General features: G+C 43.4%; 1 protein-coding gene across 1 annotated transcript in view; it reads left to right on the top strand.

Annotated features, from left to right (window-relative positions):
- The window catches only part of LOC144496048 (neural-cadherin), a 275,008-nt gene that overhangs the window by 210,231 nt on the left and 49,634 nt on the right, over positions 1–15,143 (top strand). The window contains exons 16-21 of the mRNA XM_078216999.1: positions 626–769; positions 5,646–5,929; positions 7,429–9,046; positions 11,351–11,444; positions 12,555–12,739; positions 14,671–14,903. Coding sequence (XP_078073125.1) covers positions 626–769; positions 5,646–5,929; positions 7,429–9,046; positions 11,351–11,444; positions 12,555–12,739; positions 14,671–14,903 — 2,558 coding nt within the window. The remainder of the gene's footprint in view (positions 1–625; positions 770–5,645; positions 5,930–7,428; positions 9,047–11,350; positions 11,445–12,554; positions 12,740–14,670; positions 14,904–15,143) is intronic.

Raw genomic sequence — 15,143 nt, 5'->3', positions numbered from 1 at the left:
CCCATAAAAAGACAAGCGTAGCTAGGACCCATGGGGCTACTCCTTTGATTTGGAGAAAGTGGGATGAGTTAAAGGAAAAGTTGTTGAGAGATAGAATGAGTTCAGCCAGGCGGAGGAGAGTGGTGTTGGATGGGAACTGTTCAGGCCTCTTTTCAAGAAAGAAGCGAAGAGCTCTCAGGCCGTCCATCCCACACCAGGATATTTGCAAACCAGCATAAAACAAATTTTAATTGCAAATAATTCTTTTAAAAATCAAACAGATCCTAACAATAAAACTCCAAAAATGAATAATAGCAAATTAGTGCAGATTCTGGAATCTGAAACCAGCTTTGACGAAGGGTCATCTGGACTTGAAAAGTCAGCTCTTTTATCTGCTTACAGATGCTGCCAGACCTGCTGAGATTTTCCAGCGTTTTCTATTTTGGTTTCAGATTCCAGCGTCCGCAGTAATTTGCTTTAATACAGGCTTCTAATTTGTTCGTGCCAGTGAATTAATTCAGAATTCAAATTTTGTTAGGGCCACACGTTGACACGTGGTGATGTATTAACGTGATATTTCTATGTTTCCACTTTGCACTGTATTAACCCTTTAAAAGTGAGTGTTCCTTTCTTTTTCTGTTCACAGACACAGCATATGTGAGGATTTTTGTCAGTGATGTGAATGACAATGCACCAGTCTTCCCACAGGAAACCTATACGATAAGCGTAGATGAGGACAAGGACGTAGGGTTTGTTGTCATCACGGTTTCTGCGAATGATGGAGATGAAGGTGCGTCTTGGTGTAACCCCGTCTCCTATTCTTACACATGTGATTTCGCAGAGAAGAAAAGGTGGACTTGAGTAAAATCAGTCAAAAATAATGCTGCTGAGCTGATTGCTGTCTAGGGACTCACACTGGAAAATAGGTAAAGTGGGCAAGAACAGGCCTATTGCAATGCCCGTTACAAACACTCTCTACCACACGTACACCACAGTCAAATGAGTGGCTGCCATTCACTCTGTGGACTCGCACATGAACAATAACTGTTTATGCCCTAAAATAAAAGCAAAATTCTGCAGATTCTGGAAGTCTGAAATAAAAACAGAAAATGCTGGAAAAACCCAGAGAGAAAATAGAGTTAACGTTTTGAGTCCGTGTGACTCTTCTTCAGAGTTGTTTATGCTGGTACCTGTAAAACTATATATCCCCGGTCTTGAGTTTTTTTTTGGGGGGAGAAGAGGAGATAATATTTGTGAGTGGCATTTTAAAATAAACTAAGGGGGAGTGGGCATGGTAGCACAGTGGTTAGCACTGCTGCCTCACAACACCGGGGACCTGGGTTCGATTCCCAGCTTGGGTCACTGTCTGTACGGAGTCTGCACATTCCCCCCCGCGTCTGCATGGGTTTCCTTCGGGTGCTCCGGTTTCCTCGCAGTCTGAAAGACATGCTGGTTAGGTGCATTGGCCATGCTAAATTCTCCCTCGGTGTACCCGAACAGGCGCTGGAGAGTGGCGACTAGGGGATTTTCACAGTAACTTCATTGCAGTGTTAATGTAAGCTTACTTGTGATAACAGTAAATAAACTTTTAAAAAAACATTGCTTCTTCAACAAATCTTTAATGATCTCTTAAAGACGTTTGATTCCACCATGTGGTGAAGCTGCAGCAGTGCAAGTGTGCAAAAAGATTCCCAATTCATCATTTGCTGAATATGAATGAATTGATTGGTTGCAAATCTGCTACACAGTAATCAATTTCAGAAAGTTAGAGCACTGGGACAGGCTGTCTGGAGAGAAACTGAAAATGACTGTGTATCAATACTTACCTTAAAGTTGCTACAATGTGTTTTAGGTTGTAACTAAATCTCATTCACCAATTCTGTCTGCAGACCCAGAATCATAGAATCTCTACAGTGCAGAAGGAGGCCATTCAGCCCGTCGAGCCTGCACCGACAATAATCCCACCCAGGCCCCATCCCTGTAACCCCACATATTTACCCTGCTAATCCCCCTGACACTAAGGGGCAATTTATCATGGCCAATTCACCTAACCTGCACATCTTTGGACTGTGGGAGGAAACCGGAGCACAGACAATGATCCTAGGTCGGAATTGAACCTGGGTTCCTGGTGCTGTGAGGCAGCAATGCTAACCACTGTGCCACCATGCCACCCCTAAAAGGGGAAATGTCAGGAGTTGTATAATTAACTAGGATTCATCCTTATGTCCAGAAGTTCAAATACAGCTCATTTGCTGAGTTATAATTGCTGAAGCCTTTACAGGGTTATAGGATACAGTATCTGTCACACATTTGTTTCTCCATGACAAGTTTTCCTGTGCATTTGCAGACATGTCAGATAAATGAAAGCAAAATACTGCGGATGCTGCAAATCTGAAATAAAACAGAAAATGCTGAATAAACTCAGCAAGCCTGACAGCGTCTGTGGAGCGAGAAACAGAGTTAATGTTTCAAGTCCACATGTCCGTTCTACAGAACAGTTATGTCACATGCTAGCCTAAGCACTTGAAATGCCACAACCCACAAGGCTACTGAGCAAGTGCTGGAAAATGGGATTAGGATAGATAGGTGCAGACACGATGGGCCGGTCCCGCCCACAACTGGAATTGAAGCAGGCAGGATGGAAAATTTGGCAAACCATTTAAAGGTCCATTGACATTGTGCGAGAATTTCCAGTCTTGGAGCAGGCATGACTGGAAAATCTCTATGACTAAGTATTGGTGGTAGTTAAACTGTTAACAGTGCATGAACATCCCCATCCTCAATGATGCAGCCCAGCACATGAATGCAAAAGGCTTGGCTGAAGCATTTGCAACCATCTCCAGTCAGCAGTGCTGAGTGGATAATCTACCCTGGCCTCCTTCTGAGGTGTCCACCATCACAGAAACTTATCTTCAGCCAACTTGATTCTATCTACACAATGTCAAGAAATAGCTGAGAATGCTGGCTACAGAAAGACTGTATTGACATCACAGCTGAACTGTTGAAGACTTGTACTCCAGAACCAGCTGTGTTCCGAGCTCAACTCTTCAAACACAGCTATAAAACCAGCATCCCTATCTACCCGAAAATGTGCAAAATTTCCAGATATGTCCTGTCCTCAAAATATTCAGTTGCTTTAATAATCTGCCCACCATTATAAGGTCAGATAGGGAGATGTTCACTGATGATTTGACAGCATTCGGTTCCATCATTTGCAATTTATTAGGCAATGGAACAGTCCGTACATATATGCAGCTAAACCTTGACAATGTTCAGGTTTGGCCCAATAAGTAGCAAGTAACATTTGCACCACCAAAGTGCAAGGCAACAGTTATCTCAAACTGAAGAGAGTCTAACCATCTACTCCTGGCATTTGCTGGCAGCGGCATTGCTAAATCTTTTGCCATCAACATCCTGGGAGGAGTTTCCATTGACCTAAAACTTAAAACAGCATAACTAAGGACTCCATGCACCCCGGACATTCTCTCTTCCACCTTCTTCCTTCGGGAAAAAGATACAAAAGTCTGAGGTCACGTACCAACCGACTCAAGAACAGCTTCTTCCCTTCGGCTGTCAGACTTTTGAATGGACTTACCTTGCATTAAGTTGATCTTTCTCTACACCCCAGCTATGACTGTAACTACATTCTGCACTCTCTCGTTTCTTTCTCTATGAACAGGATGCTTTGTCTGTATAGTGCGCAAGAAACAATAATAAATCAAATCAAAAAATTTAAGTGGACCAGTCACGTGAATACTGTATCTATAAGAGCAGGTCAGAGGCTGGGATTTCTGTGGTGAGTACCTCACCTCCTGACACCCCAAAGCCTGTCCACCATCCACAAGGCACCAGTGAGGAATGTGATGCAATATCTCCACTTGCCTGGATGAGTGCAGCTCCAACAACGCTGAATTTAACACCAACCAGGACAAAGCAGCCTGCTTGTTTAGCCCCCCTTCCACTGCTTTAACCACTCACCCCTTCCATCACTGGTGCACAGTGGCTACAGTGTGTACCAACAACAAGCTGTACTGCAGTAATTTCCTAAGGTTTATTTGACAGCACCTTCCAATCCTGTGATCTCTGCCACGAAGAAGGACAAGGGCAACGAGCACATAAGAATACCAGCACCTCGAAGTTTCCCTCCTGATACCGTCCTGAGTTAGAACGACATCACCATTGCTTCATCACCATTTGGATCAAAATCCTGGAATCCCTTCCTAACAGTACTGTCTTCGCCATGAGGACTGCAGGAGCTCAAGAAGGTGGTTCACCATCACCTTCTCGACAAGGTGGACAATAAATGCTGGCCTGGTCAGCGATGCACACATCCCCTGAATCATTGAAGAAGACTTGTATAAATGTACACGTATCACTTTCCTCTCACACCTTTCTACAATGCATGTCTGAAATTTATTTCTTTTACATTTGAGCTTGCCTATGTTTAATTATTTTTCCTTTAATAATGCACTCATGATTTGCTCAAATTTCAAGTTCTTCCAACTCTGGAATTCCAGGTGTGATAGTGGTGTTGTCATCCAACTGCAGTCGAGAAATGGCAGATCACAGAAATGTTTGAGCCATCTTTGGCTGAAGTATCTCTCTCTATGTCTCTCCAATCAGTGGGCTGGATTTTGTCGCCAGCTTTGGAACGCTGATGTCAGGACCAAATGCTCTTATTGACTGGGACACTGGTGTTGTGGCCTGTTGGGGGGAGGCTGCCTCCATGCATGCCATCCTAATAAGGATGACGGGCAGGCCCTCAATACTGATGTCAACAATCAGAGGGTGGGGTGAGCACTGATGGAATAAGTCAGGAAATATGAGGGAACCTCAATGTCAAGAATCCCTCTCTGGCTGACACATTGGTCACTATATGACAGCAGTATAGCCCAGGGAGGTCCATCAGGGTGAAGGAGAAATTCTTCCCATGGACTGGTCTTGGCCACAATAGTGGTCTTTCATGAACGCTGCCCTTTATTTGCAACGTGTAAGTCTGCAGTTCTGACGCTACCATTTCTTTGCAACATGGAAGCCTGCAGTTCTGATACCGCCACCACCTCCCCCCCCCCCCCCCCCCCCCCCTCCCTCCCCGCACCCTCCAACCCCCTCATCTTGCCAAGGAGATGGCTGTCTCCATGCACAGCAGGGAGCTGCTCCTCCAGTGGTCAAATTTCATTAAAATCACAAAATTGCCACTAATGATGGTCTTAACTACTGTAATTGGAGTAAGGAGCCAGTCCATTTCCCAGTCCATCGTAGGACAGTTCCCCAGCATTGGAATTAGACCAGGATTGGCTGGGAAAATAGGAACTTTGGCTATTTCTCTCCCACTGATGGCCAGCCCATTTCCATGCCCACCATCACAGGACCAGGAGAAATTAGCCCACAGTTTCAATGTTCTAGTATTTAGGCATAGTGCTATAGTTAATTTAATACTGTATATACTCAAGGCAGACTCATTTGTCGCCATACTGTAAATTTTAGCTCATTTTAAATAGTCTTTAGGGAGGTAAAATAGTGACTTAACGATGGAGTGTGTTGTTGTAAAATATAGGGAAAGGTTATGTGGAAATTGGAGCTCATCAAAAAGAAGATCGCTACCTCATAACAAGTTGACAAATATTAAAGGAAACTTGCATTTCTTTGTCCTTATTTCACTTCAGGGGCAAATGCTAAACTGCGATATCAGATCACCTCAGGGAATGTTAAAGGAATGTTTGACGTGGAACCGGAAGTTGGAACAATCTTTATAGCTCAGCGGCTAAACTATGAGCAAGAACAGCACTACGAGCTGAGGCTTGTGGCGTCAGATGGAAAGTGGGAAAACCAAACGTTAGTGACTATCAATGTTATCAACAAGAATGATGAGGCACCGATCTTCACAAAGAATGAGTATCATGACAGTGTTATGGAGGAGCTCTTAGACCTGCCAGTTTTTGTCCTTCAGGTGTGTGGTTTTTTTGTAAAAACATGGAAATGTTTTTAAAAATTATAATGATAGTAAATGGAAGTTATTTCATTTTTATGAAGTGTCCCATGGAGAGGGATGATGTGGTGGGTTAAAATGCTCTCCTTTCATCTTTATGAACCCTGATTTGAACTTGGCTACAGTTCAGGAAATAAAATATTCTTGTCCATAGAAACCATAGAAACCCTACAGTGCAGAAGGAGGCTATTCAGCCCATCGAGTCTACACCAACAACAATCCCCTTGACCTTCTCCCTGTAACCCCACATATTTACCCCGCTAATCCCTCTAACCTACGCATCCCAGGACACTAAGGGGCAATTTAGCATAGTCAATACACCTAACCCGCATGTCTTTGGACTGTCCGTCTGTCAGGTTTCTCCATTTTCTCTTTCTCTCTATCTCTGTCTCTCCATCTCATTCATACATGCACAGAACCTCTCTCCCTCATGCTGCCAAGTGGAATGAGGAACATCAGTTTTGTTGCCAATGGACAACTCAACAGAAGATAGTTCTCTCAATTGAAATAGTGAAAAAGAATCATAGAAAATCATTAAGAAGGAGAGTAGTCAGAGAGACGGGGAGAATAATACACCAGAAGTCAGCTCAGAACAAATAATAGGCACAAGACAGTAAACGTTCTGATTATTTCCTCCAAATGTTTACACGGGAAGATCTGAACAATATTCCCTCATTAAATAAGGTTTAGGTTGATTGGCCAGGTTATAAATTGCCCCTTAGAGTCCTGGGATGCGTAGGTTAGAGGGATTAGCGGGTAAATATGTGGGGGTAGGACCTGGGTGGGATTGTGGTCGGTGCAGACTCGATGGGCCGAATGGCCTCCTTCTGCACTGTAGGGTTTCTATGATTCTATGATTCTATGAAATAATGATGTCCTTTAGGGAAGGAAATCTGCCGTCCTTACCTGGACTGGCCTACATGTGACTACAGACCCACAGCAATGTGGTTGACTCTTAAGTACCCTCTGAAATTGAGGGCAGTTAGGGATGGGCAATAAATGCTGGCCCAGCCAGCGATGCCCACATCCCGTAAAAACGAATGAATAAAAATAAAATATTGAGCAAAAAATCAGTGGTTAAATTGTAGCTCACAAATACTCTAGTAGGTCGTGTGGCCTTGGCAGAAGCCTGTAGTGATTGCTGTTTCAGCTGCAGCCCAGTGCACGGTGAGGAAGACCTTGTAGGGAAGGGAATTTGGAAAAAGTGAAATGACCAAAAATCACTTTGACATTGGGAAAAGAAGTTTTCCATGATCTGACTGTTCACTTTCTTCAGGAGATAAGGTACAAAATAGGTAGCAAGGATCTGGGCTATTTCAACTTTTTCTGTCACTGGTGTTTAAATAGTACTACTTTGGTCAAAAGCATGACCAGATTTAATGAACCTAGGGGGCTGATATCTATATGAGAAGGGTGATTTTCTTCAAAGTGGTCACTGTCCTTTTCTACCCCCTCTGTAGGTCTCAGCTACTGACCCAGATCAGGAAGCAGATCAGAATGCCTTGCGTTACTCCCTCCATGGCCAGGGGGCTAACAGTGAATTCACCATAGATGAGCTCACCGGTAAAATCTATGCAAGAAAAAGATTAGACCGTGAGGAACGATCCATCTGGCGCTTCCTGGTTCTCGCCACTGATGAGAATGGCGAAGGGCTCACTGGTTTTTCTGATGTAATTGTTGAGGTGCGTGACGTGAATGACAACCTGCCACTCTTCCTGTGCGCCTCGGATGGCTGCTTCATTGGATATGTTCCAGAAAACTCCCCAGCAGACACTTCTATTATGGAGATGATTGCGACAGATTTGGACGATCCCAAGATTGGGAAAAACGCAGTGTTGACTTATCGAATTATCCAGAATGTTCGAAACGAAATCAACCTCAACCTGTTTTCCATCAATTCTGCCACAGGCACCATATACACTGTGCTGGGCTCCCTGGACAGAGAGAAAGAAAACAGATATCTAGTTGTGATAGAAGCTCGAGATGGAGGTGGGTTGACAGGGACAGGGACAGCCACCATTTTGGTCACAGATGTGAACGATCATGCTCCAGTCTTCACGCAAAGTCTCTTCAGGGCAAAGATTTCTGAAAATACTGAGGTCAACACTGAGATCCTTGTTGTATCTGCCACGGACATCGATGAGGGAGAAAATGCGGTCACAACATTCAGTATTGTGGATGGTGACGAAGATCATAAATTTTTCATTGAAACAAATCAAGTCAAGAGGTGTGGCATGATCAAGCTAAAGAAAAGACTCGATTATGAGAAGCCTCACGAGAGGAGGTTCAATTTAACTATTAAAGCCGAAGATGTGGACTTTTTCAGCGTGGCCACTTGTATCGTTGATGTGGAAGATTACAACGACCACACTCCAACCTTCTTCCCACAGTTTTACGAAGCTGATCCATTGCTGGAAGATGTCTTCATTGGAACTAGAGTTGTCCAGGTCACAGCAGTCGATTTGGATTCTGCCCAGAATGGAGAATTTACCTACAACATCACACGAGATTCAGATCCACTTGGGCAGTTCTCTGTGGACAGCAGCGGATGGGTTACAATAGCCAGGGCTCTGGATCGTGAGTTAATGCCACAGCATCACCTGGTGATCCTGGCCACTGACCTGGGAAGTCCACCTCTGACAGGCAGTGCTGCTGTCATTTTAACCGTGAACGATGTCAACGACAATGGGCCTGAATTTGAGGTTCCTTACACACCGATTGTCTGGGAAAACACTGCCGCCCCCCAAGTAATCCAGTTAAATCAAACATCAACATTAATTTATGCTAAAGACACAGATAGCCCAGTGAATGGAGCTCCCTTCTCATTCAAATTACTAACCCGGCAGGGTAATTCTTCGGGCTTTGCTTTGAAAGATTTTGGCAATGGCAGCGCTGGTCTCACTGCACTCCGTACGTTTGACAGAGAGGACCAAAAGGTCTTCTACCTGCCGGTGGTTATTACTGACAGTGGCTTCCCACCCATGAGTTCCACAAGCACTTTAATCGTCACCATTGGAGATGTGAATGACCATCCCCACACAGCTGGTTGTATGGAATTTCTGGTGTATAATTACAATGGTAAGGAGTTACTCCGATAAGGATGCAAAGTGGTCTCCACAGAGACAATATCTAACGTTCTTGCACAAAAAAGCTTAGTGTTATTCATATTGTCCCACTAAGAGTGACAGCTGCCATTTTGCTACTAATGGCTTTAATAGCGCTTTGCAGCCAAAATATGACAGAGTGGAGCAAAAACACTGGCATGGATCTGATGGATCTAATGGTCTGTTTCTGTACAGTAAATTCTTCATCATAAACAACATGTAACTCGGTTTAAACCATACCTAACTTTCACTGTGTCCCTTAAAGTTGGTCTTAAGTTCTTCATCCTTTCTGAAAGTCCCTCCCCAGACTCTGCACATCAGTTCTGATCACTAACTATAAGTCCTGCTGTAATGTTTGCACCTTGACATTGGCAGCAGTAACGGTTATGTTACAAATTTATGCCTACACTCAAAGTCCATACTCAAACATGAATAACTATTCGCACGAGGTTCCAAAAGCTGTGGAATATTAGCATGAATTAGCATGCATCACTTCGCATGAAATGTGAAGTGATGCATTTTGGTAAACTAACATAGGGGGAGCTATACGATAAATGGCAGAACCATAAAGGGTGTAGATACGCAGAGGAACCTGGGTGTGCAAGTCCACAGATCCTTGAAGGTGACGTCACAGGTGGAGAAGGTAGTGAATAAGGCATATGGCATGCTTGCCTTTATAAGACGGTGCATAGAGTATAAAATTTGGGGTCTGATGTTGCAGTTGTATAGAACGTTGGTTCGGCCGCATTTGGAATACTGCGTCCAGTTCTGGTCGCCACACTACCTGAAGGACGTGGAGGCTTTAGAGAGAGTGCAGAGGAGGTTTACCAGGATGTTGCCTGGTATGGAGGGGCTTAGTTCTGAGGAGAGATTGGGTAAACTGCGGTTGTTCTCACTGGAAAGACGGAGGATGAGGGGGACCTAATAGAGGTGTATAAAATTATGAAAGGCATAGATAGGGTGAATGGTGGGAAGCTTTTTCCCAGGTCGGTGGTTACGTTCACAAGGGATCATAGGTTCAAGGTGAGGCGGGGGGGAGGAGGTTTAACACGGATATCAGGACGCATTTTACACAGAGGGTGGTGGGGGCCTGGAATGCGCTGCCGGGCAAGGTGGTGGACACACTGGGAACGTTTCAGACTTATCTAGACAGCCACATGAACGGAGTGGGAATGGAGGGATACAAAAGAATTATCTAGTTTGGACCAGGGAGCGGCACGGGCTTGGAGGGCCGAAGGGCCTGTTCCTGTGCTGTATTGTTCTTTGTTCTTTGGTGCCTTGAGGTAGGAGGGGTGGATAATTAGCCAGAGGCCATGAGAGAACATAGGCATCTCTCTTTCTGTTAGAGAAAGATAGACAGATAGACAAGTGGTTATAGAGCTTGAGAGGCACCACTCCACACCATGGGACAAGGCAAGGAAAAAACCTTCCATGAACTATCACAGCCAGTATGATGATTAAACCCTCATCTTTGGTATCCTTCTGTACCACACACCAGCCATCTAGCCAACTTAGCTAACCAGCCCATAAGACGAGGAGAGTTGAACAAAGAAAATCGGAGAATGTTTTATTCTTTCATATGATGTGGGCATCAGTAGCAAGGCAAACATTTATTTCCCATCCCTAATTTCCCTTGAGATGGTGAGCTGCCCACCTGAACAATGACAGTCCATCGACTTTTCTGTAACCTTTGGTACCACTGAGTGACTTACTAGGCCATTTCAGAGGACAGTTATCGGTCAACCATATTGTGTGGATCTTGGATCACACGTAGACCAGATTAGGTAAGGATGGCCAATTTCCTTCCCTAAAGGACATTAGTGAACCAGTGGTGGGTTTTTATGACAATTGACCACAGTTTCATGATCACCATTTCTGAGACTAGCATTCAATTCCAGATTTATTAATTAATTGAATTTATGTTCCGACAGCTGTCCAAGTGGGATATCTGTGTCCTATAATCCTGGGCCTCCTGATTACTCATTCAATTACATTATGAATATGCCACTGTCTCCCCCCGAATATATCAAATAAGCCACCAAGAATGGTGGATGTCTAATGTCATGTCACTGATTCTGTGGTTTAATAGTATTTATTTTGTACAGGTGATGCTCCAAGGCTATGGAAATTGAGATGTGATTGATTAAATTTCTGAAAGCTAATCTTTTTGAAAGCTCAGTTAACTAAGTCACCAACATATTTGTCTGCGATCTGCCAGGAGTTGTTACTGTGAAACATTATTGGCCACTGAAGCAGTGTGCTCTGTTGCTTCTATTAGGTCTCCTTGGTACCACTGAGTTAGGAAAGGTACGAGCTCCTGATCTCGACGACTGGGATGATAAAAGATACAGATTTGAAGGAACATCTCCAAGGTAAGCAAATCTGAAGGGTGTGTGTGTGTGTACATGTGTGTGCTTGCGTGCATGTTTGTGTGTGTTGTCCTCTGCTGTCCTGTCAAGCACATAAAACAAATGAACAGAAAAATAGCAATGGAGTGAAATCAAAGTAGCTCGCATTGCCATAAAAATATTCCAGTGTGTTCATATCGCACAGCGTCAGTTCACACCACAAAAATGGGATTATGTCGCTATAAAACTTGCCCTCTCTGTTTCTTTTGATTTTTAAAACGTTTTTTTCTCTACTTACCCAGCTTTTAGGCCCCTTTGGCAGCTCAGTCTGAAACCTGTTTGAGGCCTTTTTCAGGCCAGAAGCCAGATGGACACTGTTGTGGTGGCCACGAAGGACATGGGGAATCATCAATAGATCCGCCCATGGGATTTGTGGGGTATGAACTCCCCTATTGAGCGAGCGGGGGCTTGCTCAGTGGGAAACGAGCAGCGGGGGGTTTAAAACCCACTGCTTCAATCTGGACCATTATTCTGTAGGTTCCCAGGGGTTGGACTTGTGTGCTGTAAGCCTCAGATGTGGCTCTTTTCCATTTTGTAATAAAGGCGTATGGTGATGGAAGACTGGCCTTGGCGAGATTATTAGACATCCCTTCAGTTTTGACCTGACACTCCAGTTTTCGGGATGTTTTGTCCAGGAACTAAAATCTGAAATATTACTATTCAGTTTTCAATCATTTCATTTTAAGTATACTTGGTAGATGACGGAGTCCATCCCGCATCTCCATGAATTTGTGGTTTGATGTATGTATAGCTCCATGCATGTGCAGGCAATGTTGCCTATAGCTTTGTCCATTTGTGATTAACTCCTACCAAGGCACCTACTAAATTTAGATTGGACATTCCTACTTGGAAATGAAAGTCGTCCAGAGTGACTCATGCCACTTTTCCTAAAGGGAACTGTCTAACCTCCACTTACTGAAAGTCAAACCTGGGAACTCACCCGATAATGACAACTGCATTAGACAATTTGAAAGCACAACCTGAGCCAATAAATGCCAATCAGAATAGAGCACTGGGAGAATATATGGTGTAAATTCTCGTGCTTTATTAATCAATTATGCTCATTTGTTTCAGACACTTTACCCTCAATGAAAATTCTGGTTTCCTGAGTATTATTGATGGTGCACCCCCAGGAGTGTATAGCTTCCAGGTCAAAGTTGCAGATGGCCTCTGGCCTGATGTAGTTTCAACAATAAAGGTAGTTGTCAAAGAATTGGAGGAAGATGCCATCTATAATGCTGGCTCCCTGAGACTGACTGGTGAGCATCTCAACATTTCTTTATAGCCTGGATTTCTTTGAAACATTAATACAATTTTTTAAATGTTTCTCATGAATGAGGGAATGCCAGGAAAATATGTGTCCATCAAGTGTATATGAACGTAAGAAAGGTTGGAATGAGAAAGGACATTTAGCCCATCAAGTCCATTTCACCCATAAACCAGGTGACAAAATATTCAATCATGACATCTACTCAGCCTATTCAATTGCTGAAGGAAATATTCTGCAGGGAACTCTCTCCCTGCTTCCCAAAGAGAAGTTAAGCAAATTGCAGAATAACTTGTGTGCAATATTTTTTAAAATTCCCAATTACCTTCTGACAATTCCTTGGTCCCCAAAGCTTAGTAACCATAATGTTCAGAGCATTCAATTATCTCAGTAGTTAGCTATGGAGAGTGATCCCCACTCCTATTCCTTAGATATCCATCCAGTTCATATTAAAGCAATTAATCAGCATTGAGCCAATTGTGTCAGCTGGGATACTTCATATCCACTACTCTGTAGGGAACTATCAACTGATACAGATCACAGGTCGTAAATGAGATTTACTATTTAGCTTTGTGGTTCAGGAAGACAATTCATTTTACCACAGATTTAGACACCAGGCTTTGGTGATGCACACACCTAGCTATATCCTTAGACCATAGACGCAACCAACAGGAAAAAAGGTGGTGCAGTGGTTAGCACTGCTGCCTCACAGCGCCAGGCACCCGGCTTTGGTTCCTGGCTTGGGTCATTGTTTGTGCGGAGTCTGCACGTTCTGTGTGGGTTTCCCCCGGGTGCTCCGGTTTCCTCCCACAGTCCAAAAGACGTGCTGGTTAGGTGCATTGATTGGCCATGCTAAATTCTTCCTCAGTGTACCCAAACCGGAGTGTGGCAACTAGGGGATTTTCACAGTAACTTCATTGCAGTGTTAATATAAGCCAACTTGTGACACTGGTAAATAAAAACTTAAAATGCATCTTGCTGATTTTTGTTTTTGGCATTGCTTATGGGTTACTTCCCCCCCCCCCCCACCCCCACCCCCCCAGAGTCCAGCATGCAGAATTGTTCCCAATGTTTACCTCCAGCCCTTCGCAACTGCTTTGACTTCTGCCCTAAACTGATGATTCTTGAATTTGTTTAGGCCAGGCCCATCGGAAAGTGCCCACAGCCTCCCACATCCACTAACAGTGGATATGATGCTGGCACATCAAAGAATCCATAACAATGAGGGATTACAAAGAATTTCACATTTTTCTCTTACTAAATCAAGTATGAGTACATTGCCATGTTATCTTTATAATTCACTGTCTATTGAGTCTCTATCTATGCTTTGGACATTCATTTTAAATAGAATAAAGTTTGAATCAAATTCTTCACTTGCTTGAATGGAATGAACACCTGGTCAAGAATGAATCGTTTCAAGGCCAGCGATGGAGTTCTTCCTAAGATTAAGAGAGAAAATGCTGGAAAATCACAGCAGGTCTGGCAGCATCTGTAAGGAGAGAAAAGAGCTAACGTTTCGTGTCCAGATGACCCTTTGTCAAAGCTTTGACAAAGGATCATCTGAACTTGAAACGTCTGCTTTTTTCTCCTTCCAGATACTGCCAGACCTGCTGAGATTTTCTAGCATTTTCTCTTTTGGTTTCACATTCCAGCACCCGCAGCAATTTGCTTTCATATTTCTTGCTAAGACTGGTTATTGCTGATGTTGTGAACTAGAAGATATTCTATGGTCCTTCATTAACCTTAATGTCACTTTTAAAAATATTTCAAAAATAAATACCATTTGTAATTATCATTCAATTATTGCATAAGTTTCAAAAGGCAAGACACTGAAGTGTTCAGTAAGGTTCACGTTGCGACAGATTAATCAGCTTAATTTATAAATGCACGCTTCAAGTAAAATGAATTTTTTTTTTCAAACAGATATCACAGCAGAAGAGTTTATCTCCCAGTCAGATGCTGAAGAAAGCAAGTACGCCAAGCTAAGGAGGGTTCTGGCAGAAATTATTCCAGCACAGCTGGATAACATTCACATTTTCAGCGTTGTGAATGTCAATGGTCGGGTTAGAGAAGTAGATGTCTGGTATGCGGCTCGAGGGTCTCCATTCTACAAGGCTGAGAAAATGAACGGTAATGTGGCCGCTTCCAAAGCCATGGTATGTACCGCCTAAAGCTAATGAAGTGTTTCAGTAAGAGCTGGATAGCTATTTTCCATTAAAGTAGCTAATGATAAATATTTACAAAGCTAATCATATCAATGGGTGAGGATATTCTACTGAATTGCTCTGCAAAACCGAAATATCAGGGAGATGTCAAACACGTCAAGGCCTTTCAACCACCTCTTGTTGCCATATTCTATACTTTATTGACATGTTGTTGGAGGAAGTCTCAGCTGA

Source organism: Mustelus asterias, chromosome 7 (genome assembly GCF_964213995.1).
Source record: "Mustelus asterias chromosome 7, sMusAst1.hap1.1, whole genome shotgun sequence".
Taxonomy (NCBI): Eukaryota; Metazoa; Chordata; class Chondrichthyes; order Carcharhiniformes; family Triakidae; genus Mustelus; species Mustelus asterias.
The sequence above is the reverse complement of the archived record's forward strand: the minus strand, read 5'-3'. Positions and strand labels throughout refer to the sequence as shown.